This window comes from Fusarium subglutinans, assembly GCF_013396075.1.
Source record: "Fusarium subglutinans strain NRRL 66333 chromosome Unknown NRRL66333_c0000303, whole genome shotgun sequence".
Classification (NCBI taxonomy): Eukaryota; Fungi; Ascomycota; class Sordariomycetes; order Hypocreales; family Nectriaceae; genus Fusarium; species Fusarium subglutinans.
Window position 1 is genome coordinate 1 of NW_023502366.1, and position 25,806 is coordinate 25,806.

Sequence of the window (25,806 nt, forward strand, 5' to 3'; positions counted from 1 at the left end):
ACCAAGACCTACCTTAGAATTAATCCCGCATCCCCTTCTAAATACCTTCACCGCTTCACGTACCTTCGTATGCGTGATTCGGTATCAATTGTCGAAACTTTCGCACGTAACTGGTACTTACCTACCTTACCTACTAACCTATATAGGTAGCCATGAACCTCGGCTCAACATGTTGGACTATAATCTGGACGTCAGTTAATACACACACTTTATATCCAAAAGCGTGACAAGCTGAACCAATTGAGTAGATCTGCGTCAATGCTACAATGACATGCCGAGGTTCATCTTTCTTGATCTCTCCCCGTCTGTCTGTCTACCTACCTAGTAGGTACTATGTATGGAATCTCACCCACCCACCAATTCAGGCTACAGGGTTCTTAAGCTTCCCCTGTAACGAGCCCCGCTCAAGCCTCCAACTCTAGCCCGCATGGAAAGATAGAGCACTGGACCTCACATCAGCGGAAGCGGGTTCGTGGTCTCAGCCCCCGCCATGACTCAATTGGCTGTGGCCCCTTTAGACTCATTAGCAGAGGCCACTAAGTTACAGTGCCTAGGGAGAGTGAAGTGCCTGAGTGCACATCAGGGACGGCATCCCGTCTTCCCGCTCTATTCTAAAACGTTTGGCTCCAGAACTCCACGACTCAGAACTTGCCTCTTCAAATTTGACTTTGATCGGCAAGACATTCAATCAATTGGGGCATATTTGACCAGATCTGGCGTTCGGTTCACATACAGCACACGCTTATAACGGCAAATACCGTTATTGTTAGCTACCTGCCTACCTACATATGTACTGACAGCCCGTTCAAGCGGGGCCTTGACGGTCCATCCATCCTCGTGCATCGCGTCCGTCGCATTGCATTGCCTTGCCTTGCCTTGCCTTGCCTTGCATCCAGCCAATTTTGTCAGGATCCTTTTTCTTGCCATGTTTTCTCTCCTCCAACGGCGTCGCTAAAAAGCAATTCTCTAGCCGCATCTGCTGCATGTACTGTACTAACATCATCTGTCACTTATCACCTCGTTTGGCACTCACTCGCATTGACAACCTGAGCCAAGCTTGCAAACTCGGATTGTCTCATCGCTTGTTATCACGTTGACCCCCTTGTCCTCCCCTCCATCTCGTCGTCGACGTTCCACCGCCAACCTGCTGTCGTCTGTTTAGCCCCCCGCTGTGTAAGGCGAAGCAAACATATCCATCGTCCTCACTCGTCTCGATACGGGTTCTCGGACACCTTTGCCTCTTTTTCTCTCTCTCCCTCTCTCTTGCTTTCTTTGCCTGGACCCTCTTGTTGCTTTTTCTTCCCCGCCAGCCATCATCGTCCCCCGTCATACCCTGTCATATACACACACACATACGTACATACCAAGACGAACTCTTTTAACACCAGAACCACCGACAGCTCGGAATCTTTGCCACAAGCTAGTCAGTGTTTACATTAAATTGGTCCTTCATCTCTGAGAGCCGCCCTCTTACTCTCTCTTGGCTGCTTGGTTGTCTCAAACTTTCTTGGTGTTGACCATCTCGAAGCAGAGCATCACCACATACTAGACTTTTATTCACTCGTCCAAAAGACTAGACTGTTCATATTGAATCTGTCACATCAAGTAACTAGCTACGGCCCTCGCTCTCTTTCATCTCCGTATGCAACCTCGCGTCTTCGTACGCCCTATCCCGCGGTTCTCGTTTACTCTGTCCTCCCACGAGGCCGTTGGACAGGAGGCCGTTGGACAATAATCCTCCCCCATCTTCTTTTCACTTCTGTCATTGTCCCTTGCTGGGAATTTGACATAACATTGTGATCAGATCGTCGGACTTGGGATTCATCAAGAAACACGGTCAATCATGGTCTACTGCGGCAAGCCCTCTAGGGGTTGCCAGATGTGCAGAGCCCGAAGAATCAAGGTGTGTTGCTATTTTATTGCTGCACGGCTGTTCTTGAGCAGAGTTTTCCTGGGGCCCCTTCGACGCATCAGCTCACAGTCATAGTGCGATGAAACGAAACCAACCTGTAACCAATGCGCCAAATCCAGGCGACAATGCCCTGGATACAAAGATGAATTCGATCTCGTCTTCCGCAATGAGACGCAGGCAACTGAACGGAGAGCTCGCAAGGCCAGCAAGAAAGCCACGGCGCTGAAGCAGGGTAAACCTTCAAAGGCTGTAGCTATTCACAAACCAACACCCGATCAGTCTATTATATCGACTCTCCAACTTCCGCTGGACCAACAGGCAACATGCCACTTTTTATCGAACTTCGTTCTGCTACCTGCTCACGATAACACGCGTGGATGGATGGAATTCGTTGTGCCTCTCCTTAAGAGCGAGAAGCAAGCGTCCCATTTCAAGCTAGCGTTTGATGCATGTGCCATGGCATCCCTGGGGAACCGCGTCGGTTCAGGTTGCAACTTTGAGAACAAGGCTTTAGGATGTTATACGAAAGCACTTTCCGCCACATTCAGCGCGCTGAAGGATCCAGTTCTATCCAAGGAGGACTCAACTTTGGCAGCTGTCCTGCTTTTGGGACTTTTTGAGAACATCACCGCAAAGCAATTGGGAATGCTCGCTTGGGGATCTCATATTGAAGGAGCTATTCAACTAGTTAAGTCGAGAGACAGGAAGCAGATGCGAACGAAAACTGGCCTGGCTCTTTTTGTAGCCACAAGAACGCAAATGGTATGCCCGTTCAGTTGATTCCTCACCTAGCCATTATCTAACGAGAGACTAGATCATTCACACTTTGACTACAGGCACACCCCCGGCTATGGGAGTTGAATGGTGGATTACGGACAGCTACAAGAATCAGTACGGAGCCGAGTGTCAGCGACTTAACATCCGTACAGCAGAGCTCAGGGCCGAGTCCAATCGCCTGATGGCGTCCCTGGCCCGTAGCCCAGAGAACATTGAGCTGCTTCTGGATATTATTCGTCGATGTCAGACTCTCGATCAGCAACATGTAGCCTGGGCGAACCAACTGCCCGAGTACTTCCATTACAAAGCTGTGGCTTGGGAGGACAATGTTCCCAGTGGAAACTACGGCATGGCTGAGGTTTTCCCAGGACGAATAGACGCATATCAGGACCTCTGGGTTGTCAGCGTGTGGAACTTGATGCGTTGCTCTCGCATCATTCTGGCATCACTGATTGTTCGCTGTGCTGCATGGGTTTGCGCCCCGGTTGACTACCGAACAACCCCTGAATACGCAACAGCCGCGAGAACGTGTGTTGATACCATCACGGATATAATTTCCTCGGTGCCCTACCAGTTGGGCTGGTTTTCTAGTCGCAGGGAGCTTCTTGAGCGTGCAAACCTGTCCGCGTTTGGTTGTGGAGAGGAAGATGCCCTAAAAGGTCTGCCAGGATACTTCCTGACTTGGCCCCTGACTTGTGTACAGGGTCAGGATTATACAACTGATGCACAGAGAGCGTGGGTCAAAGGTCGACTTGAGTTTATTGGCAATCATCTTGGTGTTAGGTACGCCAATGTGCTTAAACAAGTGAGTACCCTCTCTTGAACCCCTGGGGCTATTTACCTCCACTCGATATTGCCTTTCTTTTTCTCCTACATTGGTCTTCTTTTCCCTTTCCAGCATTTATCTATCTATCCCCACATTTGTTGCTTTTTCTGGTATCAACTTCAGGGTCAACTGACACTTCTCCACAGCTCAATGTTCGTGTTCCGTCAATGCTCATCCGCAGGGATGGTTTGATGGCTAGCCCGTACCCTGCCTCCTACAACTTTGAAAAGCTCTTATCGTCCAAGACGGCACCAGCTATGGCAGGATATTCTCTGAACCCAATACAACAGCATGAAGCTATGCAGAAGGAAAGAGCCGAGAAACAGAAAACCGAGCTGCTGAGTAAAGCTAGGGGGTCCTTACCAAATACCGAGAGGGTAGCCGACGGCATGTTGCAATTTCAAAGTTGAATATGGGATACCGGAGATATAATTCTGAAGGATTTTTGGAAAACATCTCATCTCCAAATATGCCATATAGACATCATAAAGGTTCTGGATAACCTATAAAGTAGAGGATGGCTGGTCCTGAATAACCGTGCTCGACATTCAGTCTATAAGTTGGCATTGAACACGCGATTACTGGATTAGATACCGGACGCTCAAAGATTACCATGAATTTATCTGATCCAACAAACTCGATTGTGCAATTGCAGATCCGATACTCGAAACGAAAGTGTAGGGATTTGGCTGATATATTAGACAAGTGGATACCCATGGATAGCTTCATGGGGTTTTGTGGCTTGGAAGGTTACCATCACATGAACGTTTTCAAGTGCAATGTGTTTGTTGTATTATAGAGCAATCTCGTAGCCGGATATCTTAAGTTTTAAAGAAACTTTCCCAGTGACAGAAATTCGTTGAATAGTCCTATGGATGTCTGCTCGCTACCCATGCCCCTGGCATATTCGAATCAAGATAGAAAATTCGTGACGGAGTGGCGATCGGCTTTACTTTTGTTTCTTGCTGTAGACATAATCAGAACTTATTCCCCTTTTACGAAAGAGAAGATACCACGATGTACGCACCTTTGACTAGCATCTGATGTCGTGCCTAGATTCCAAGCCTTGACGAACCAGCTTTGCGTCGCATCGACGTAGTTTTCGTTCTTGATTTGTTTAACGCCGACCTTCACACCATCCTTTGTGAAAACAACATTCTTCTTGCCCATGCGCTCAGACGCAGCATCGGACATCTTGGCGACGCTGATGTAGACTTGGTAGCCGATCCAGCCGCCTACGCTGAGCAGAGCGAAGACGATGATGAGAGGAAGGACCTGGCTGTAAGAGTCAATTAGATACTGGCTTTGGAGTGAAAGCTGGCGGTGCAGCTGTACCTGAGAGCTGAGGGTTGTTTGGCCATGTTTGATTTCGACACGTGTGATGCGATGCGAAAACGGCGATTGGCAGCAATAGTAAGGAAAGATGCGCTGAGCTGGAGAAGAGAAGTGATGAATGCGATCAACGCAGTTGGAGAGGTAAAGAAGAATAGAGTATGAAGAGGGAGGGAGGAGACAGAGCGAGAGAGAGAGCGAGAGAGAGAGCGAGAGAGAGAGCGAGAGAGAGAGAGGCAGCCGAAAGGGGGTTGCGCAAAGAATTGAGGGGACCAAGAGCTGAAGGATCTGGGGGATAGAGCACTACTTTAGGGATGCATGTGAGTGAGTAATAGAAGTAATGGAAAGTCAAGTACCTGTACTAGCTCGCCCTCGAACTAAGGTATTCGCGAAAACCCGCCCGTTCGTTAATGGAACTTAGGTTCGGGGATCGCCAATTGGATTGTTCGGCACCTATCGAAAAACAGGGTCCAGGTCCCGTCCTGTCTGAGGGGCTGCCCTCCTGTAACTTTGGTTGATGTTAGTGGACCATGGAGGGGGGATAATGTATCGAAACACTTGATGCCTCCCAATGTTGTAGCGAACGACAGTTGGAACCTCGGGTAAAGTCTGTGAGACGGAGACAAGTGCTTCTACATTTCAAGCTGCTATGATTCAGTGCAGCATCGTGCTCTTGAACATGCCCGTTCCTATACCTGAGAATGCCAAGAGGCTATCCCGGGCCGCTGCCGTCCATGCGATCCATGTAGTGGCAGTGCAAAAGATGAGATGAAGTGCAAAAATAAACCACATAAAATAGGTACGGATTGGACAATGTTTTGCCCTGCAAGCACTCACTGATCGCCTAGACTCACCTGTCATGCCTTGATTATTAACAGCCTGAGGGGGTCAAGCTTTTGTGGCGGCTGACTTATTTCCCCCTGCGGTGAATCGACAACAGTCTGTCTATGTTGGTGTGGTAATGCAGGGGGTTTGTGTGAGGCTTGAAGCAACCATGATGTTCTTGTTCGACACTCTGAATGACGGCGTGTGAGAAGCGTTTACTATTCTATCTTTATATATAGAGAGAGTATATTATCATAAACTCAGAAGGTGACAAGAAGCCTGTGTGTTAGCATACGTGCAGTCAAGACCAAGGTTTTACGTGGCAACATCCCTGGTCTATGGAAAGAATGAGAGTTCAACACATTGATCACCAAGCTTCTGACTGATTCGATGCGAAAGGAACATGTCAACTCTGGTCTCACTGTAGGGGTACATTCCTCATGCTTGACCTAGCCCCTGCTTCCTCTCGTCATCTGGTTATTCGCCAGAGTACAAGCACATGAACACCACTCTGAGTTTCCTCGACTCGCCAAATAATTGTATGATTTGATAGTCCCAAGGCATCCCGTACCTAGACAACGCAAGAGAGACGCTGACCTAAGAGCAGGTACCTAACAACAAACTTCAACGTTAACCATCCGTGCAACACTTTGGAGAGCGATTGCTTTTACGGCTCTGTATGACATACACGCAACCGTGCCTAGCTTCTTGGTGTCAAAATAGAAGATACGGATATGTTGATAGTTACAGGGCTCGCCAGAAGTATGTAGATTGGCGGCATTGATTGTGCTGTGGCCAATCCTCATCAGTCAGATGCCTCGGCTAGAGACAGGCGCCATATGAAGAAGAACTGTCAACTATTTTCCTACTCATACATCTTGACATCATGTAAGTAGCGTGAATAATACAATATAATATTTCTCTCCTTGTACTATGCATCGTTATTTCTATCTAAGTCTTATGATTCTGTGCTGCTTCCTTTAGCAAATTTGGCCACTACACCACAGTGGGGAGTTCGAATCTATCAACACATAGCCAAATTTACCACATGATAACATATCTACCAAGAGAACAGTATGTAACGCCTTTTGCATCAGATTTGTCCCTCATCTAGATACTTAGAAGACTCTCTTGGTGAATTTATCTCATCGTTGCCCAGATTTGCACGAGTTGTTTCGTTTTCACTTCAGTGACCTATGATACCATGGGAGTTCCTAATTTAAAGAAATAACTAGGGGCCTAGGAACAGTCTTTAGACTGCTCTTTGGACGACATACGCTTTTGTGTATTCATTTGGCCTGAGACAGAGTTCCCGGGGTAACAGGTTTTGGCAGTTGAGATATGAATCAAACCCAAGAATCAACATGACTTTCAAAGAACCAATTAAGGATGGGATAGATACAGCTATATAAGCCTAAATCAAATCTCTCTTAATTCAATACAGGCAACTCGACATCTACCACCATTTCAAGACTTGCGTTATATAGGGCCACAAGTTAAAGGCTACCTATCATTGTCCATATCGAGAACAAGACATATTACTCCGATCAGTATGACAGGAGACACGCAACTAGCTATGCAAGGAATACCTGTTTTAAAAAATACCTACATACCAGGTACTAAGATACGAAGGTAAGGTAGTACTAGTATGTATTCTCGACTGCCACAGTTGTTGATTTATACCGGTACATGACCTGGTACAATGGATGTGGCTGTGCACTTCCACCAGACGAGACGGATGAAGCTTTGACGCCACAGTAGCTCCAAGCTCTTGCTATATCGATGGGTGTTGACACATCTGCAGCATCTGATGGATTGCTCTTCTGAATTGACTCATATCAACACGTGAGGATATCTAGTGATATTATTGTCCTCTTCTCGCCGTCTCTGGCATCTGATAGCGTGGCTCAGGCAACCATGCGCTTAGGTTACGTAGTAGTAAGTAGCCCCTCCTTTGGCACTACAGGATTCTTGGCTTTGTCGCTGTGGCTGTGACCAATGCGAAGAGGCCAGACATGCAGACACAGGCAGGCTACACTACCTAACAGCTCTGAGCTCATCAACCACCAAACGCCCTCCTCCATTTACCCTCCTCCATCCCAGTCCAACATACAGATTTCGTCGACTGGGAGCTTCGGATCGGGAGTTGCCTTTTACTCTCCCATTTTCTGTTAATTGCTGAAACGCCTGCTCCTCTGCAGCGCCTTTTAAACCGTTTCTCGACCGATTGACCGACACTGTTTAAACATCCATATATATCTTACCTCAACCTCGGGTGCGACACTGCTCCCTTCACACTTCAACCATGTCGATGCCCCCTCCTGGTGATGGCTTCGGCGGCTATCCAGCTCAGCAATACGATCAATACGCTGGCCAAGAACAGCAACCTCAACAGGCTTACGAGGATCCTGCCGCCGCCCAACAGCAACAACCCCACGATCAAGGCCACAAGAAGAAGAAGCGAGGGTATGCGGCTCAGGCTTTCGAGGTCGGTACCGGTGCCAACGCTGTCGCCGGTGCTCAGACCGGCGGAGCTCCTCAACAATTCGGTGCCGCTCCCGCTCAGCCAGGTTACGGAGGTTATCAGGCCGAACCTCAAGCCGCTGCCCCTCAAGGATATCAATATCCCCAGCAGGGATACGGCGCACAGCAACCCGCTGCTCCTCAGGCTCCTCAATATGGTTACCAAGCTCCCGACCAAGGTTACCCAGCACCTGGTGCTCAGCAGCCCGCGCCAGGAGTTGGCGGCATTACTCAAGGCGTCGGTAATATGAACATTGGCGGTCAGGCTCAACAACCCCAGGCCGCTCAGCCTCCTCGCCCTGCTGTTCTGAACCAGCTCTATCCAACTGATCTCCTTAGCCAGCCCTTCAATGTCTCGGAGCTTGACCTTCCCCCGCCCCCGATTGTTCTTCCTCCCAACGTGAGTTGCTCATTTTCAGGCATGGTAATATTGTTAATCACTAACTTTCGCCTATTAGACGAGTGTTACTCCGTCCCCAGACGCCAACTGCTCCCCGCGATATTTCCGATCGACTCTCAACGCTGTTCCCACCACCCACTCGCTCCTGAAGAAGTCCAAGCTGCCCCTTGCGCTCGTCATTCAGCCCTACGGTTCTCTCCACGACGATGAGGATCCCGTACCTGTTGTGCAGGATCAAGTCATCTCGCGTTGCCGACGTTGTAGAACATATATCAACCCCTATGTCACTTTCCTGGACCAGGGACACCGATGGAGGTGTAATATGTGTAATCTGACCAACGACGTTCCTCAGGCTTTCGATTGGGATGCCGCTGCCCAGCAGAGTGTTGACCGATGGCAGCGGCCCGAGCTGAACCATGCTGTTGTTGAGTTTGTTGCTCCCCAGGAGTACATGGTTCGCCCACCTCAGCCCCTCATCTACTTGTTCTGTTTCGATGTCAGCTACGCTGCTGTCTCAACCGGACTTGTGGCCACCGCGGCCCGCACCATTTTGGACAGCCTTGACCGGATACCAAATGCTGATCGCCGCACGCGCCTTGGTTTCTTGGCTGTGGACTCTAGCCTCCACTACTTCTCGATCCCCAAAGATACTGATGAGAATGGCGAGACCAATATGTTGGTTGTCAGCGATCTCGACGAGCCTTTCCTCCCTATCCCCAACGAGCTCCTGGTTCCTCTTAGCGAGAGTCGACAAAGCGTGGAGAAGTTCCTGCAGAAGCTTCCCGACATGTTCCAGAATAACCAGAGCAATGGTTCATGCATGGGATCGGCCCTGCGTGCAGCTCACAAGCTTATCTCCAGCCTCGGAGGCAAAATTGTTGTTTTGACTGCTTCCCTGCCCAACCTTGGTGTCGGCAAGCTCGAGATGCGTGAGGACAAGAAGCTTCTTGGCACGTCAAAGGAGGGAGCTCTGCTCCAAACAGCCAACAGTTTCTACAAGAGCTTTGCTGTCGAATGCTCAAAGAGCCAGGTCTCTATCGATATGTTCCTCTTCTCGTCACAGTATCAAGATGTGGCTTCGCTCAGCAACCTCCCTCGCTACACCGGTGGTCAGACCTGGTTCTACCCAGGCTGGCATGCCTCGCGACCTGAGGATGCTCTCAAGTTTGCTTCCGAGTTCAGCGACTATCTTTCGTCTGAAATTGGTCTGGAGGCTGTTCTCCGAGTCCGAGCCACAAGTGGTCTAAGAATGAACACATTCTATGGTAACTTCTTCAACCGAAGCTCTGATCTCTGTGCTTTCCCTGCCTTTCCCCGCGATCAATGTTACGTCGTCGAGGTGGCTATTGATGAGAATCTTACCAAGAACATCATCTGCCTCCAAGCGGCCGTGTTGCACACAACCTGCAATGGTGAGCGTCGTATCCGAGTCATGACTCTGGCCCTTCCTACAACGACCAATCTATCCGATATGTACGCCTCAGCGGATCAGTGTGCCATTACTACCTACTTCAGCCACAAGGCCGTGGAGCGTGCCCTTTCAAGCGGCCTGGATGCGGCTCGCGACGCTCTGCAGAGCAAGGTCACCGAGCTCTTGCAGACATTCAAGAAGGAGCTGGCTGGAGGCAGCATGGGTGGCGGTCTACAATTCCCCGCCAACCTCCGCGGTCTTCCCCTCCTGTTCCTGGGGCTAATCAAGAATGTCGGTCTCCGCAAGTCATCTCAAATCCCCTCCGACATCAGATCGGCAGCGCTCTGCCTCCTGTCAACACTCCCTGTGCCTCTCTTGATGCGCTACATTTACCCACGACTCTACTCACTACACGACATGCCCGACAACGCGGGAGTTCCCGATCAGGAGACGGGCCACATTGCGCTCCCTCCTGCGCTCAACCTCTCTTCAGAGAGGCTTGTGCCATACGGCCTGTACCTCATCGATGATGGACAAACTCAGTTCTTGTGGGTCGGCCGTGATGCCGTACCGCAATTGGTGCAAGATGTGTTTGGAGTGGAAGACAGAGCCCAGATCCAGGTCGGCAAGGGTCGCGTACCCGAGCTCGAAGGAGACTTCAACGAACGGGTGCGAGCTATTGTTCAGAAGAGCCGGGACCACAAGTCACTAGGGGTTGGCAGCATTACATTGCCCCACCTGTATATTGTGCGAGAAGACGGAGAACCTAGTCTGAAGCTCTGGGCGCAAACGTTACTCGTGGAGGATCGAGCCGACCAGGGTGTAAGCGCAGCTCAATGGCTAGGCATGTTGAGAGAAAAGGTGAGTTGATCGATGATGATATTGGTTGAGATGACATGACAAACTAACTTTTGTATCAAGGTTGTTCAGTAGAGTAGCTCACGAAAAGTCGAGCGTTTGTAGACGGAGGAGTGGGTCGCTTGTAATATTGGGATCGGGATGAGGAGGGTTCAATGACTGGAGTCGAGGTCCTGGAGAAGCAGTCGGCTGTTTTTGGTAACAGGGATGCGAGGACGAACGGTGTCGATTAGAGTGAGTGAATGAATGAAATGAATTGCTTTGTGAGAAAAATCGTAAAGATTGCCTTGACGTGACGAGGTGAGGTGATGCTGAGGCCATTGCCACCATGATCATGTTCATGTTGTAGTACAGAGCAGAGCAGAGCAGAGCAGAGCAGAGCAGAGGGGCCCATGATGATAGCATTAAACAGCACATCCAGGGTCAAGACATGATACAGCCAACCAAGAACGATAGACTGACATGCCCTCGGGGAGCAAGAAAACAACGGACCTTGATATGAGGTGTCAAAATAAACTCGGTAAAGATTATCCTAAGCTTAGGCTATGTTAGCTAAATATTTTTGTCATCTAGGATCGCGGTCCTGAGTTTTCTTTCCTCCCCCAGCATGCATAGTAGTAATGCATGATATTTTTAGAAGTGCATTCATTTCTTCAGAAACCAAACGGAAAGGAGACCCGATTCCTTGGATGAATCCATGACCGAGGGGTTGGTTTGGTCGCCATGGAATGAAATCTGATACAGGCACCAGACGCAGCCGCAGACGCGATGTTCCCTGAGTCGGTACGTGAGATACAAGGACCTTGCCATCCAATGATGAAACGCCGCCGAGTCGGTGGGTGTGAAACGCACGCGCCTAACGGGCCAAGTAGGTAGCCAATGATGGCCAGAATTAGGCGCTGGGGGAGGTTATTTTAAGAACACAGAGACACAGTGCTTCTCTTCTCTTATTACAGTTCCTACCTACCTATCCAGGTGAATCAGCTCAGTCCGGTTCAGTTCAGTTCAGGCCATGCCGTTGAGGAAGAAGAAGATTCGGTAACATGTGAAGCATCATGGCATTGGGTTGGTGAAACGCATAGATATATACCTGGGTAGGTACATAAGGTAGAGGGATCTTTGTCGAACAGGGGGCTGAAGCGATCCACTGAAGGAGACGAGAGGGCAGAGTCGTACGTAGGTAGGTAGCATTATTCAAGTTTCGGGGCTGTCAGATGCTAAACGCCCAGTATTTTGAATCCCTAACGTCTTGTCATTTCATTGGCAGGTTCTGTAACGTTTCGTCTCAGAGGGTAAGGTACTAAGGTTGATGCTACTGCGTACCGTGTCTTTGTTTCATTTAGGTCTGTTACAGACGGATGTATAAGGTACATTGGGCTTGTCTGTAAGTTGTTTCTGCGATATTCTCGTATCGTCAGGTACAGTACAGTAAGTAAGGTACTAAAGTACCTGACGGGAAGCTGCCCTGTCCGTCCCGCCCGTTCCATGGTCAAAGTCAATCAGAGAGCTCTCCCCCACTTTGTCTTTCTTCACCCTTAAGTTAAGCTTGTTATTCTAGAGTCATCCACTATATCCAAGGAGTCTTGTACTGCAATATCCGGGATGATGGGTACCTTACCTTAGGTACAGAGTACCTAGGTTTCTCTGTCATTCCGTTCTTCTGCGTTTAGTTGTCTAGTTGTTCCAGGTTCAACTGTTGTATTGTTTATTCAATAGCTTTTCGGCAACGTTGGCGTTGTTAATGCCCCTCCTGGCGATCATTACAGATGTTCTGGACCTGTCCATGAACCATGAACTTTGGTTTATCCTTCAAGGGTTTCGTTTCGTCTTGCGATCACGCATTCCCTTGAAGAGATCTGCTTGCGTACCTACCTAGGTAAGGTAGGTAGCTATAGTAGGTAAACTCAAAGGGCACTCTGTCGTATTTTGAGTCCTTTCTTTGCATTGATGACAAGTCACTGGATGTCCCGGGCTGAGGTGACACCTCCACCAGCTTTGAGTTGAGCAAGTAGTTGTTGGTTCTTAGCCGCCCAGCTTTGGCTTTATCACATCTCAGAGTCATCAGCCCAAAGGGACAAAGAATCAGATGACGAGAGGGATGATTGATTGAACTAGTGATATTGGTTAACTACCCTTCTGTTCCGTCCGTCTCGCCTTGTCTTGTCTTGACTCCTCGTGCTTGTTTCACATCTCAGTCAACCTGTCTTGTTTTAAAAGTTATCCCCCATTCCTTTTGTGTCAGAACGAGCGAGACCCAGTCAGAGGCAATACCTCTCTCTCTCTACGGAAGTGTTACCTTACTCACAGACCAATTCAACTGCTAGATTTGGAAGACGTTCTCACTCTCCCCCCTCCGAAATAGCCCGTGCAGCAATACCCTTACCCATTGTCACCTATACTCACCGTTGACGACGGCGAACCGAACTGAAACCTTGGGCCTCTGCCACGACGCGCTAGCCTCTGTACGGGTCTTTGCAGCAGTGCAAGACCCTCTTCTGCCCCGCGCTCTCAACTTGCGAACCAGCATCAGCACGGCCCGAGCGGACGTGGAGCTCTTCTGTTCCATCTCTACCTTCCATAGTACCTTAGCTGCTGTACTACTTTATCGCTACTATAACTCCCCGTCGCTGTTCAACCCTTTCTTCTTTCATACATATTAAATACTCACCACCTATTTTACGCCCTTTCAACTTTGGTTCTTTTCTCAGTCGCTATAAATCATCGCCTGCGTATCTCGCTTGATTCCGCTGAGTCTCGTCGATAACCAAGTCTTGCGACTGTACCTATTGGGTGGAGCTCAATATCTAACCCCTCAAATCACCCTTAATCAGCCAGTCCAGTCCAGTCCTGCCCAGCCCAGTTCAAGCCAGTCCAGGTGGTCCAAACAAGTCCAGGTCCAGGTCCAGATCCAGATCCTTCAAGTACCAACAAAGGAGTCTTCTTAGTCTTGCTTGGCTGGTCCTTTTCTCTTGTCTAGACTTGACTTGACTCTACCTTATTTCTACATCATCTCGACCGACTGACCGATCGAGCGACTGCGCATTCTTCTCTACACGGCATCAGTCGTAGCCTTTTTCGGTTGCTCTAATCCTCTTCAGCTTTCCCCTCCTTTTCACCGCGACCATGTCTCGATCGAACCCCCCTAACGCTGCGGGGTCCCGCAAGATCTCGTTCAACGTGAGCGAGCAGTATGATATCCAGGATGTTGTTGGTGAGGGCGCCTACGGTGTTGTCTGGTATGTTTTCTTGTGTCTCGTGCGATACCCAGTGTATCAAATCCTAACTCTCCTCCAGCTCTGCTATTCACAAGCCCTCTGGCCAAAAGGTCGCCATCAAGAAGATCACTCCTTTCGATCACTCCATGTTCTGTCTAAGAACCCTGCGAGAGATGAAGCTGTTGCGATATTTCAACCACGAGAACATCATCTCCATTCTCGATATTCAGAAGCCCCGAAACTACGAGTCATTTAATGAAGTCTACTTGATCCAGGTTTGTACCACCAGCGCTCAGTCGCAATAGCAGCAGCAGACTAACCAACGATACAGGAGCTGATGGAGACGGATATGCACCGAGTCATCCGCACCCAGGACCTTTCCGACGACCACTGCCAGTACTTCATCTACCAGACCCTCCGCGCCCTCAAAGCCATGCACTCAGCCAACGTGCTGCACCGAGACTTGAAGCCCTCCAACCTCCTCCTCAACGCCAACTGTGATCTCAAAGTCTGCGATTTTGGTCTTGCGCGATCTGCTGCTTCGCAGGAGGACAACTCTGGTTTCATGACTGAATATGTCGCGACTCGATGGTACCGTGCGCCCGAGATCATGTTGACTTTCAAGGAGTACACCAAGGCTATTGATGTGTGGTCGGTTGGCTGCATTCTCGCCGAGATGCTCAGCGGCAAGCCTCTATTCCCTGGCAAGGACTGTAAGTGGTTGCTGAAATACCTGAGACGATAGAGCTCTTTGCTAACCATTTGATCGCCAGACCACCACCAGTTGACACTCATTCTGGACGTGCTGGGCACGCCCACTATGGAAGACTACTACGGAATCAAGTCGCGCCGGGCTCGAGAATACATTCGATCGCTCCCCTTCAAGAAGAAGGTTCCCTTCCGAACTCTATTCCCCAAGACCTCGGATCTGGCCCTCGACCTGCTCGAGAAGCTCCTCGCATTCAACCCTGTTAAGCGCATCACCGTGGAGGAGGCTCTGAAGCACCCATACCTTGAGCCTTACCATGATCCCGAGGACGAGCCAACAGCACCCCCGATCCCCGAGGAGTTCTTTGACTTTGACAAGCACAAAGACAACCTGAGCAAGGAGCAGCTGAAGCAGTTGATCTACCAGGAGATTATGAGGTAAATATGGCATGATGACGAAGATGGGCGAGGCATCTAGGATCTGCGATCCGAGACACCTCTGACGGGTCATCAATTACTAGCAGGTGTGCTTATACGTAGTTGTGACATTTGAGAGGAAGATAAGTGGCAGAATTTGGAGAAGATAAATAGACCACAGCACAACCCTCACGCACGCAAACATACACAGAATCACCTACTAGTTTATTCTGTATAGCATGCACATGGCATGGGTCTTTTAGGGCAAACTTGATGTTGAAAGATGGTCAAATGTATGGAAACAGGATCAAAGACATGGGCCAGAGTCAGGATCAGAGCCTGAGTCTGAAAGGCAAACATGGGACTTGAAGATTATTTGATGAAGTGCACATTGCAGCCATTTCTTTTTTTAGTTGTTATATCCCAAGAAAAAAAGAAATTCATGATGATACGTGGTGAGCATACCTTACTCGGGTGATCAATGTGAAACAGAGTTCCATTCGTAGTAGCAAACTTGGATGTTAGAGTATTCTCTCTGCCTATTCATGTCAGGAACTATGCACTTTGAGAGAGGCCACTAGTCAAATAGAGACATCAAGTAATATCATGACTTTTGTTTCGCCCAATCCCCATCGGCCAAGTTACCTCCAGGAACGTGACAATCAGAGAGTCCGAGTGACAAGACAACAGATCAAAAGGTCTAGACCGAGCCAGCATTTCAGCCGTGATAGACCGTTGGCCATATCGAGCTAGCGTTTTGGTGCTTGAGGCTCTGGTGTTGATGACGATCATGAAGTTTGCCAGCGTGTACGTACGTACATACATGCATGTGGCCAGTAAAAGAGACCACAGGCTTATGAATCACCGCGCAATTCGCTGTAAGCTGTTAAGTAAGGCATACAATGAAGAATGTGGCAATTGCTGCCTTAAATGTATCCGGTTCCAAGCGATCATAGCGAGTTGGAACTTATTATTAATGTTAGTGCATCGATTCTCAAGATCGTTGTCTCTGGTCTTATTAAGTCCTGTTCTAGGCGTTAACCCCGCTATATCTAGCTCCACTAGCTCCCCCAATCTCATGCCCTCTATCTCCAACCTACAGCTACCATAGCAGCGTCAGAACTTATTCATTCCCTCCAATGTCTCAGATCTCAACACTACATATCAACGTCCTGTCTCCCTTTTAGCAACAGCAGTATTCTTCCTCAGCTTCCTGGTCACTGAATGCTTCGAATCTCGTCTCTATGGCCTCCTGCGCTTCCTAATTTGAGCATCACTATCACTAGACTCCGTGTTTACACGTCATGAGCTCTTCTGACCGCAACGAATCCCCCGAATCTCCCGAATCTTCTGGCGCCGCTACGCCCAACAATCCTAATCGCGCCTCTGCATCATACATCACCAACATGTGGACCGGCCTCATCCGTCGCTTCTCTAGTGAGGGTTCGTTCCCTAGCCAGGCCGACACCGCCTACGAAAACGACTACAAGTACCACAACGGCAATGGCACAAAAGACGGTATAAACGGTGTCTTCACACCCGTGCGCCGTACAGCGAGCCCCCTTCGTCCTCCCCCCCTGGATCCTCTTGTTCTGCATGGCTATCGTCAGGGCACGCCCAAGTCGGCTAAGTTGCTGACAGCCGCTGTCGCGGAAGAGATCCGCACCATGGTTCCTGAGCGTTTGCGCATCGTAGACGACTGGCATCTGGTCTACAGCCTCGAGCAGGACGGTGCAAGCTTAACGACTCTTTATCAGCGCTGTCGACAATATGAGGGCAAACGAGCTGGTTTTGTCCTGGTCGTCAAAGACCTAGAAGGAGGGGTGCGTATCCAGTGAGCCCATATGACGTTACCCTGTTAGCTAACATGATCAGATCTTTGGCGCATACCTATCCGAATACCCGCATCCTGCGCACTCGTACTTTGGCAACGGCGAATGCTTCCTCTGGCGAGCCTCGACTATCACGCCTCTCCCTCCACCTCCATCAGCTGATACGACAAACCTGAACTCTCGAACTACAACGCTCGCCCCGCCACCGCCTTCGTCAGAGAGCAACACCCCTACACATTCTCGCGCGCCGTCGCCTACGCCTAGCGAAGCTGTTAGGTTCAAGGCATTCCCATACAGCGGTCTGAATGACTTCTGTATCAATTGTGAGACCGGCTTCCTAAGTGTTGGATCAGGCAGTGGGCATTATGGGCTGTGGTTAGACAACGGGCTTGAGAACGGACATAGCTCAAGGTGCGAGACCTTTGGTAACGAACCTCTGAGTGACGAGGGAACCAAATTTGGCGTCATCGGAGTCGAACTCTGGGTTATGGGCGTATGATGATGATGCTTCGGTATGGCTCTCACGTGTTTGCATGGCGCTCGGTGTTATGATATGGTATTCACAGGCGGATCGGTCTCTCATTAAATTGATGATATATGGGAAGAAGGAAAATCTATGTGCTGTGAAGGCAGAGCGACCTTTGTTTGGACAAAGTCTTTTGGGGTATATAACAAGGAGGGCAACAGCAAAAAATATTCAAGGCAAGATTAGTAAACATCAATGATACCCGGAGCTGATACTCCCGACTCTTTACGCCGTTAGTGGCCCTTCAATACCCCGCATGTAGTCTTACAAAAAAGGGTCAATTGTTTCATTGCTCCTTGTCTCAGCTCTGTCTCTTGGCCATAAACGCCTGGATCCCTTCCAGCACTCCTTGAGGCGTCGGTGACTCGGCGCACACGTCAGGCTCGAAACCGAAGGATAGAAGGTGATCTCTCGTCGTAGGTCCGATGGTCGCAATGAACGTCTTGCCGTCCCGTTCGTAGCCTTTATAGACCTTGTTGGTTTCAGGATCCAGAATTCCCATGATTCGAAGCATACTATCGCATCCAGTTGGTGAGAATACCACAATCCATCGCATAGGATCATTGCGCGTTTCGCCGAGGACCCTGCGTAGATCAACTGGAAAGCTCTCCATGACGCCCGTCCCATAGACGACCGTCTCTGTCACACGGATGCGCTCTGTATCTGGTAGTGCGCCGTCCTGTAGCGTTTTGGGGATGATATCACGACGGGTTTCTCCAACGAGGAATAGAATAGGCGGGAGAGTCGCACGTTTTTGGCCGCTGTACCATTCGTAGTAGTGGGCGAGGATAAAAGGAGCAAGGGCTGCGCCGTTGCCTGTGTGGCTACCGAAGACTTGGAGAGGAGGTTTTTGAGGGACGGCGGCGAGGGCGCGAGTAGTGGCGGGGCCGACACTGTAGACGGGGATGTTCTGTAGATGAGGCCATGAGGGTTTATCCTCGGGATTGGGAGTGTCATCTGTCGCAAGAGAGATTGTGTTAACCCATATAGTTCCAGAGATATAGTTATCTATTCTAATGTTATGACATACCGGTTTTGCCATCTTCGACAAGCTTCACAAAAGCTTCGACGGCGCGTTGTGATGTAAAGATCAAGCCACCATATTCATGATGTTCCTGGTTTCCGATGAGGCGATGGCGAAGTAGCGCTGCGACTTCGTTCATGCCATCACTGTGGAATTGGTGTAGAAGAACAGGCACGAACTGCGGCACAAAACCACTCCCATTGATACTGGATTCCGAGAAAAGATCTTCGTAGGAGTCGCCGGGGCTCGATCTCGTCTTGAGTAGGAGAACAGGTATCTTGGAGGCTTGCTCCAGGGTGGGGTTGGTAGTTGTCATGATGAGTTGAGATTGACCTGATGCGTATATGTATTGATTCACGCGGCTGTCAATATGGTCGATGCGTAGTCTTTAGGATGAAAGAATGGAGGAGACGCGATCAATGGGAGAATAAAGTTGAGATCATGGGGTGGGAAGATCAGCAACTTTCGGAGACTCGGAAGGTGGGATGCGGGTGAGGGGCTCATGGGAAAAGTGGGCGACAGCTTTATCGATAACTATACCTAGAGACGGCAGTTGAGGAGCTTCCAGGCTCCATCAGATTCACTGAATATCTAATCTTTACTTAGGTAGTTTATCGAGGTGATTTTTTGACAATAAAGATATGAATGGGATCTAATTATCGAGCTGGGTATTAAGTGCAGAAACAACCATCTATCAACAATAACTCAACGTCTTCGTACAAGCAACCTAAGCAATCAAACAACCGACTTCTCCTCTGCCTCATTGCCACTCTCTTTTGTTGTCTCGACTGCTTCTTTCTTCACGCTGGCCCACTCCATAGCCAACGCCCCCAAGATAGGCAGGCAAGCCATGATGAGTGCAACACGAAAGCAAACGTGTAGCGAATCGTTGTAGGCAGTCAATGTATCTTTGTGGAACTTCTCAGGGATAGTCTCGAGAAGACCTGTCAAGCCAGCGGACTCGATCTGCTTAGCAGTAACGCTTGTGAAAGCGGACAAACGCTTGGCCAATTCTCCATCGAGCACGTTGGTGCCAACAGAAACGAAGATGGCACCAGAGAGTGTTTGGGCAAAGATGACGAGTGAAGCACCAATCGATACCTGATTGCGTGGAAGAACAGTCTGGGCAGCCATGTTGGGAGCCTGGGAACAGGCACCGAGACCAAAGCCATATACAATCTGATACCCAATCCATTGGCCTTCTGAGGCATTGGTGCCAAGGATAGTGAAAAGGCCAGCACCGATGGAAGAGATGCAGATTCCGGCAATGAGGAACGGCATATAATATCCAATGCGAGAGGTGAGGACACCGCTGATGATGGATCCAACAACAAGAGCAAGTACCATGGCCAAGAGATGAATACCACTGTTCATGGCAGAATCTCCGTTGATTACCTGGAACCAGACAGGGAGGAAGTAAATCAACAGTGTCTGATGCGCACCGATACAAAAGCTCACCCAAAAGCCACCGAAAATGCTGCGCTTGGCGAAGATGTGAGGAGGGACAGTTGCTTGTTCGGGCTTCCAGATCTGGATGAGGACAAAAGCGATGAGGAGGGTGAAAGCAACCACGAGCAAACCAATAATACGAACATTGTTCCACTAGATGATGTGAGTCGAGTCGTTGCAGTATAGGGAACAAACACTTACGCTGTACTCGAATCCACCCCATTGGAGAGCCAGGCAGAGGCAAACAACACCAGGGATGAGAGCAACCAAGCCGAGTACGTTTAGCTGCTGGAGCTTGTACATGAGACCGGTCTTCTCAGTCGATTGGCGAGGAACCTGGAGAAATAGGAAGACAAAGGTCAAGACAACGGCGCCAAGGGGAAGGTTGATGTAGAAGCACCATCTCCAAGTGACGTGAGTTGTGAAGACACCTCCAATGACAGGTCCAATAGCTGAAGCGACTCCAAAGACTGCACCGAAGAGACCCTGGTACTGAGGTCGCTTCTCAAGGGGGACAGCATAGACAATGATGACAAGCTAGCATTGTCAGTAAGGGTGTTATCCTCAGACTTTTAGGGAGCAACTCACGATACCCGATTGCGTACCAGCACCACCTAGACCTGCGACAGCTCTTCCAATGATGAAAGCAATCGAGTTTGGGGCAGCACCACAGATAGCTGAGCCAATTTCAAAGAGTACCATGGCAGTCATAAAGGTCATCTTGATATCCAAGATGGTGTATAGTTTGCCAAATACTAACAAGAAGGCACAGTTGGTAAGAAGGTAAGCTGTGCCATACCAACCAATGTCACTCGCAGCATGGAACTCGTTCGTGATGGCGGGAATAGCAGTCGAGATGATGAGTTTGTCCTGAAGAGTGTTAGTTGTGTGATTGTATCGAGGGATTACAGGACATACCAAGGCAACCAGGAACATGCTGATATAGAGCGAAATCATTAATATGGCAAACTTCATGCCTTTTGGGTAGACCACATCAGCCGGGGCATTGGCTGAGGCAATCATTGTGATGGTATGTAAGAAGTGTAGTATAAATAGTGGTGTAGTTGATGTTGACTGGGCAAGTTGCTGATACAGCTGTAGAATGTGTTTGAATTGGATCGCGAGTGGAATCACCGGATTCTCTTGTTGTTATATATAACTATCGGTATATCACAAAATGTCCGCCATGAAATCCATCGACAATGTCCGTAGAGAGATGGTATTTCGGACAGTCAAAAATTGACCAATGAGCTTACACCATGACCGTCCGACCGTCCGCTGAGTGACCCTCCACGAAGGATCAACGTCCGAAAATCCTTCGTTTGTCCGCTATTACTGCTTGAAACAAAGATGAGAGGCTGAGCCGCTTTATTTATTTTTTTAAACTATCTCCATTCCGTTTATCCGTCTTACTCAATATGAATATGAGACTGATGGTTGTCGGTTGACCAGCAATATTAGAGACCATGACTCAAGGCACAATTCCCTGATTGACTTGGGCTTCTCACGATGCGAATTATTCGGGATCCAGGCAGTATATTTTACAAACTATACAGTATATCTTATTGCGTTGTTCTGTTAGGTATCATCGGTGCTGGATCACGTGTGGCTCTTAGCATCATGAGTGAACATGACTTCACGTCCAGTAGCCAAACTTCAAATTTATTACACTAGCTTCATCATTTGTGTCAGATTGAGAGGCAAATGAGCCCTCGCCGCTGTCACACATGGAAACACACCAAGCACAGTCAAACCCCCAAACAAGAAAACGTGAGAAGCCAATTCTCAGCTGTACTTTCTGCAGGGGACGCAAGTAAGCCAGGCAAATCAGAGAGACACCCAACAAGGTGTTGACTTTACTGCAGACTTCGGTGCGATAGACAGTCACCCTGCGGCGCTTGCACACGGCGCGGAAAAACTACCGAGTGCATCTTCACTTGCTCGGAACAAGAGCGCAAGGATGCCATCGATTACAGGCCTCATAACAGAAATCAGAAAGCTCGTCAGAGGATAGCTCGTCTTGAGAATCTGGTGACGGAACTGAGAGATAAGGCTGAGAGTTCAAACCAGTCGTTGAACAATACGACCAAAGCAGACAATGGCTCGAGTGATTTTGAACCAACTGCATTAGGCACATCACCAAATGTTCGAATGGGAAATCTAAATCTGGCAGATGATCAGGCTGTATACACAGGTAGCTCACATTGGGCTACAATATTGGAAGATGTAAGAACAAGACGCATTATAGAGACTCGCAGCTGACGAGATACCCTACCTAGATTCAACAACTCAGAGATGAGCTCGCTGATGATGGCTCCGACATTGTCAGTGAAGGGGCTTCTCCTTTTGCTGGTGGCTTGACACAACAGTCTCAGGCACCGAGAATATCTCTACTTGCTAATGTTTCGTGTCTTCCCGTAGAACAAATTCTCGCTTTGGTTCCTCCTCGCAAGATAGTTGACAGACACATCTTCCAGTACTTCAATACTTTTGACTCAAGTAAGTCATGACTCTCATGTTCATATAACCTCATGTTCATATAACTGCTAACTCAGCCTTACCAGTCATCCTTCATCGAGGCAAATTCCTTGCAGAAGTCAGCATACAACAAACACCTTAGGAGTCAATTGCTAATCCATATACAGTATGCAAATTTCTGGGCAAACCCTTCCGCTGTGTCAATCATCTGGGTCGGGTTCCTGTTCAGCATCATGAGTATGGCCGTATCATTGCAAAAAAAGGAGGCAGGGATGCATGGCTTGTCCGCTTCTGAGCTACAAACAACGCTCGACACTTACCGAACGCTCACTATCCACTGCTTGGTTGCTGGAGATTACCTTCGTTCCAGCGCGCATACGGTTGAGACGCTCTTATTGCACTTTGCAGTTGACCAAGAGGCCGACGCCGATGCAAATATTGGGAACTGGATTCTCATGGGTGTCATCATAAGGATAGCCATGAGGATGGGTCTTCACCGTGAACCATCACACTGGCCAAATATCCGACCTTTGCAAGCTGAACTCCGGCGACGAGCATGGATAGCTTTGTACAGCATCGACTTCTTCACCAGTACCCAAATCGGGCTTCCACGTATCATCAAAGATACCCAATGCGACACTCGCCCGCCCTCGTATCTTCTGGATAGCGATATTGGTTTTGAGCACAATACCCTACCGCCTGAAAGGCCACGTTCGGAACCTTCCATGTTGGCGTTTCATATTCACAGGCATGGAGTTATCAAAGTTGCTGCTGAGATATACGACACAACCGAAGCAGGACCCCCTTCAGCAGCTGCTATTGCGACCTTGCAGGTCAGGCTCGAGAGAGCCACAGATTCCTTGCCGGACTGGCTCAGGCTAAAACCTCTCGAAGAGTCGATTGTGGACAGTCCAGCCACAATCCTCAATCGAATGATGCTCGATATCGTCACCCAGAAAGCCATCTATCTCCTCCATCGACACAGTTTCTTCAGAGGGTCGGCGGGAGAAGAGAGTGTCAGATCCAGTGAGATATGCATCAAGGCTGCCCTGTCGATCCTGGAGCACCAACGACGCATGAACGAGGAAACTCAACCAGGGGGCCTCATGTACAACATACGCTGGAGAGTTGCCGCACCACTTAGATCCGAGTTCATGCAAGCTACCATGATGCTATGCTTTGCGTTGAGTAGATGCGATGCAGGACATGATTTGCATAGGCGAAGTGATATCTTGCAGGCTTTGATTATAGCAAAGGACATCTGGGAGACGAGGTCCGACCAATCTCTTGAAGCTCAAAGAGCTGTCAGGGCGATATCGGTCATGCTTAAGCAAGATCGGAAGAGTTCGGTGTCTATTTCGTCACCAACCCACGGTAAGTCTCTTTACCTTACAAGTCTCGTTATTTGCTGCTGACTTTTGTGTATAGCATTCAATCCTTCAACTCTGTCATCCGCGGAGAACAACTTTGGCGGTTTTGATAACACGTTCGGTCAAACCATGGCATTGGACCCGTCCTTTTTCTCAGTTGGTGATGACATGATAGCGTTGAGTAAGGTCATGGATGAGTTCATAAGTGATACAGCTGCAACAGGATTGTCAAGTTCGCCTTTCGGAAACACAAACTGACTCTCATAGACATTGGCAAATAGGAAGGGGTTTGACGGAGATGCTTGACTTGCCACTTCTGTATAACCATGGATTAATCATACATTTTCAAGAGACTAAACAAAACTCGACCGGGAATGATGCTAGAGTGAAGAATACCTACACATCCTCAACTAAAGAAGCTCAATCGACAGCGGGTTGAGTGGGTTGCCTCGCCCCATAATCACCCGGAAGACGGCGCTGCTCCGGCCTAAATTTGGCCTGCCCCTGGAAGCTTCCAGGACTTAGTGGCTTATCGATAAGAAATAGTCTCGAATTCTGTCTGTTGATAGACACTTGATAGAACGTTTGAACATCCTGGCAGTGTATTTAGCTTCTTTTCTTCTGTGTTAGTAGACAGAGGCTGACAAATAGACGTCACACCACGACAATCGTTAAAGTCTCGAGATCCCAATTCTAGTTCTTCTTTTCAGTCCCGAGATTCTTTCGTGGCGTTGCGCTTGTCGACATTCATTCATTGATTGATCAATTGCTTACCTGGCCTGCTTCACTTACTCAGTCCCTAATAATTCCACCGAAAGCAGCCGACTGCTTGTTCCCGTCTTATTCCTTAGTGGTGGCTCGCCTCAGAGGTCGAAGTTAGAGCTAGAGCCAGAGTCAGAGATCTCACCACCACAAGTGGCGCCATTCAATGTCGAGCGATCCGAGCGATCAACAGCAGGCGGCTGCGCCCGCTGGCCCTGAGTCGTCGGTAGGAGGCTCTGCTGAGCCGCCTAAGAGGATCCCCAAGGGAGTGGTACTAGGCCCTGACGGCAAACCGTGAGTTTCATCATGACGCCCTGCAAATGGAGCCCTATTCGACTGACCCTTGCTCAGGTGCCGGAACTGTACGTCTTTCGCTGCATGGGCTTCCCAGACAAAGAGTACTCTCAAACAGGATGCTGCAAAGGTCAAGGGTCCTCCGGCCGACTGCCCTCCAGATGTCGAGGTGCTAGGCCGTAGTACATGGACACTGCTTCACTCCATTGCCGCTCAGTATCCGATACAGCCCTCAAGCGGCCAAAAATCAGACCTTCTCAGCTTCGTCGGTCTGTTCTCCAAGCTATATCCTTGTTGGGTCTGCGCGGAAGATTTCCAGGGTTATCTAAAACGAGAAGCGCCACAGGTCAACAGTCGTGATGAGTTCGGCAAGTGGCTGTGCGGCGCACACAACGACGTCAACCGCAAATTGGGCAAGCCTGAGTTCGACTGTTCCAAGTGGGAGGAGCGGTGGCGGACAGGCTGGAAGGATGGGAGATGCGATTAAGCTGTTTCTGAGCTGAGGTTGAGGCTGGCTGGCTGCTGGATCGGGCCGGAAGGCTAACGCGCTTAACAATACAGTACATACATATGTATGTAGTATGTCAGAGGCCTCGACTCATTGTGGTTTCGGTGTGCGGTGTACGATATTTGGGCCCCCTGAGCGAGTGCACACCGATTGGAGAATGGCACGATGGACCGTTGGCCGTTGTGTGGATACATACATACACGTGTGGTTAATGCCGGACCGATGAAGGCGTGGGATGTCAATGAATTTTCTATGGACAGAGGAAGAAATGATGGGCAAGACGGTTTGGAACGTTGATGAGCGGAGCATGGCAATCGCCGATTTTGGATGGATATTTCATGATGGGGCATGAGCTGTAT

The 25,806-nt window shown here is 49.2% G+C and overlaps 9 protein-coding genes across 9 annotated transcripts; 6 read left to right on the forward strand and 3 right to left on the reverse strand.

Annotated features, from left to right (window-relative positions):
- Positions 1 to 1,843: 1,843 nt before the first annotated feature.
- FSUBG_13000 (negative acting factor) lies at positions 1,844 to 3,925 on the forward strand (the record flags this gene model as incomplete). The annotated part of the gene is made up of 4 exons (XM_036677847.1): positions 1,844 to 1,903; positions 1,988 to 2,674; positions 2,727 to 3,494; positions 3,662 to 3,925. 4 exons carry the CDS (start codon positions 1,844 to 1,846, stop codon positions 3,923 to 3,925), a joined length of 1,779 nt encoding a protein of 592 aa, XP_036531517.1.
- Positions 3,926 to 4,464: 539 nt separating this feature from the next.
- Positions 4,465 to 4,876, reverse strand: FSUBG_13001 (uncharacterized protein; the record flags this gene model as incomplete). The annotated part of the gene is made up of 3 exons (XM_036677848.1): positions 4,465 to 4,480; positions 4,543 to 4,794; positions 4,851 to 4,876. The coding sequence occupies 3 exons, from the start codon at positions 4,874 to 4,876 to the stop codon at positions 4,465 to 4,467; spliced, it is 294 nt and encodes a 97-aa protein (XP_036531518.1).
- A 3,101-nt stretch (positions 4,877 to 7,977) lies between these two features.
- On the forward strand, positions 7,978 to 10,939 carry FSUBG_13002 (transporter SEC24; the record flags this gene model as incomplete). Its single annotated transcript, XM_036677849.1, has 3 exons — positions 7,978 to 8,595; positions 8,654 to 10,867; positions 10,928 to 10,939. 3 exons carry the CDS (start codon positions 7,978 to 7,980, stop codon positions 10,937 to 10,939), a joined length of 2,844 nt encoding a protein of 947 aa, XP_036531519.1.
- A 3,048-nt stretch (positions 10,940 to 13,987) lies between these two features.
- Positions 13,988 to 15,229, forward strand: FSUBG_13003 (mitogen-activated kinase; the record flags this gene model as incomplete). The annotated part of the gene is made up of 4 exons (XM_036677850.1): positions 13,988 to 14,100; positions 14,159 to 14,354; positions 14,411 to 14,792; positions 14,853 to 15,229. 4 exons carry the CDS (start codon positions 13,988 to 13,990, stop codon positions 15,227 to 15,229), a joined length of 1,068 nt encoding a protein of 355 aa, XP_036531520.1.
- Positions 15,230 to 16,508: 1,279 nt separating this feature from the next.
- On the forward strand, positions 16,509 to 17,535 carry FSUBG_13004 (oxidation resistance 1; the record flags this gene model as incomplete). The annotated part of the gene is made up of 2 exons (XM_036677851.1): positions 16,509 to 17,027; positions 17,080 to 17,535. The coding sequence occupies 2 exons, from the start codon at positions 16,509 to 16,511 to the stop codon at positions 17,533 to 17,535; spliced, it is 975 nt and encodes a 324-aa protein (XP_036531521.1).
- Positions 17,536 to 17,863: 328 nt separating this feature from the next.
- FSUBG_13005 (uroporphyrinogen-III synthase) lies at positions 17,864 to 18,902 on the reverse strand (the record flags this gene model as incomplete). The annotated part of the gene is made up of 2 exons (XM_036677852.1): positions 17,864 to 18,519; positions 18,593 to 18,902. 2 exons carry the CDS (start codon positions 18,900 to 18,902, stop codon positions 17,864 to 17,866), a joined length of 966 nt encoding a protein of 321 aa, XP_036531522.1.
- Positions 18,903 to 19,321: 419 nt separating this feature from the next.
- On the reverse strand, positions 19,322 to 21,058 carry FSUBG_13006 (major facilitator superfamily transporter; the record flags this gene model as incomplete). Its single annotated transcript, XM_036677853.1, has 4 exons — positions 19,322 to 20,188; positions 20,237 to 20,572; positions 20,624 to 20,905; positions 20,954 to 21,058. 4 exons carry the CDS (start codon positions 21,056 to 21,058, stop codon positions 19,322 to 19,324), a joined length of 1,590 nt encoding a protein of 529 aa, XP_036531523.1.
- Positions 21,059 to 21,762: 704 nt separating this feature from the next.
- FSUBG_13007 (transcriptional regulatory) lies at positions 21,763 to 24,141 on the forward strand (the record flags this gene model as incomplete). The annotated part of the gene is made up of 6 exons (XM_036677854.1): positions 21,763 to 21,848; positions 21,916 to 22,261; positions 22,315 to 22,534; positions 22,591 to 22,631; positions 22,681 to 23,887; positions 23,942 to 24,141. The coding sequence occupies 6 exons, from the start codon at positions 21,763 to 21,765 to the stop codon at positions 24,139 to 24,141; spliced, it is 2,100 nt and encodes a 699-aa protein (XP_036531524.1).
- Positions 24,142 to 24,811: 670 nt separating this feature from the next.
- Positions 24,812 to 25,426, forward strand: FSUBG_13008 (erv1 mitochondrial precursor; the record flags this gene model as incomplete). The annotated part of the gene is made up of 2 exons (XM_036677855.1): positions 24,812 to 24,939; positions 24,997 to 25,426. The coding sequence occupies 2 exons, from the start codon at positions 24,812 to 24,814 to the stop codon at positions 25,424 to 25,426; spliced, it is 558 nt and encodes a 185-aa protein (XP_036531525.1).
- Between the last annotated feature and the right edge of the window lie 380 nt (positions 25,427 to 25,806).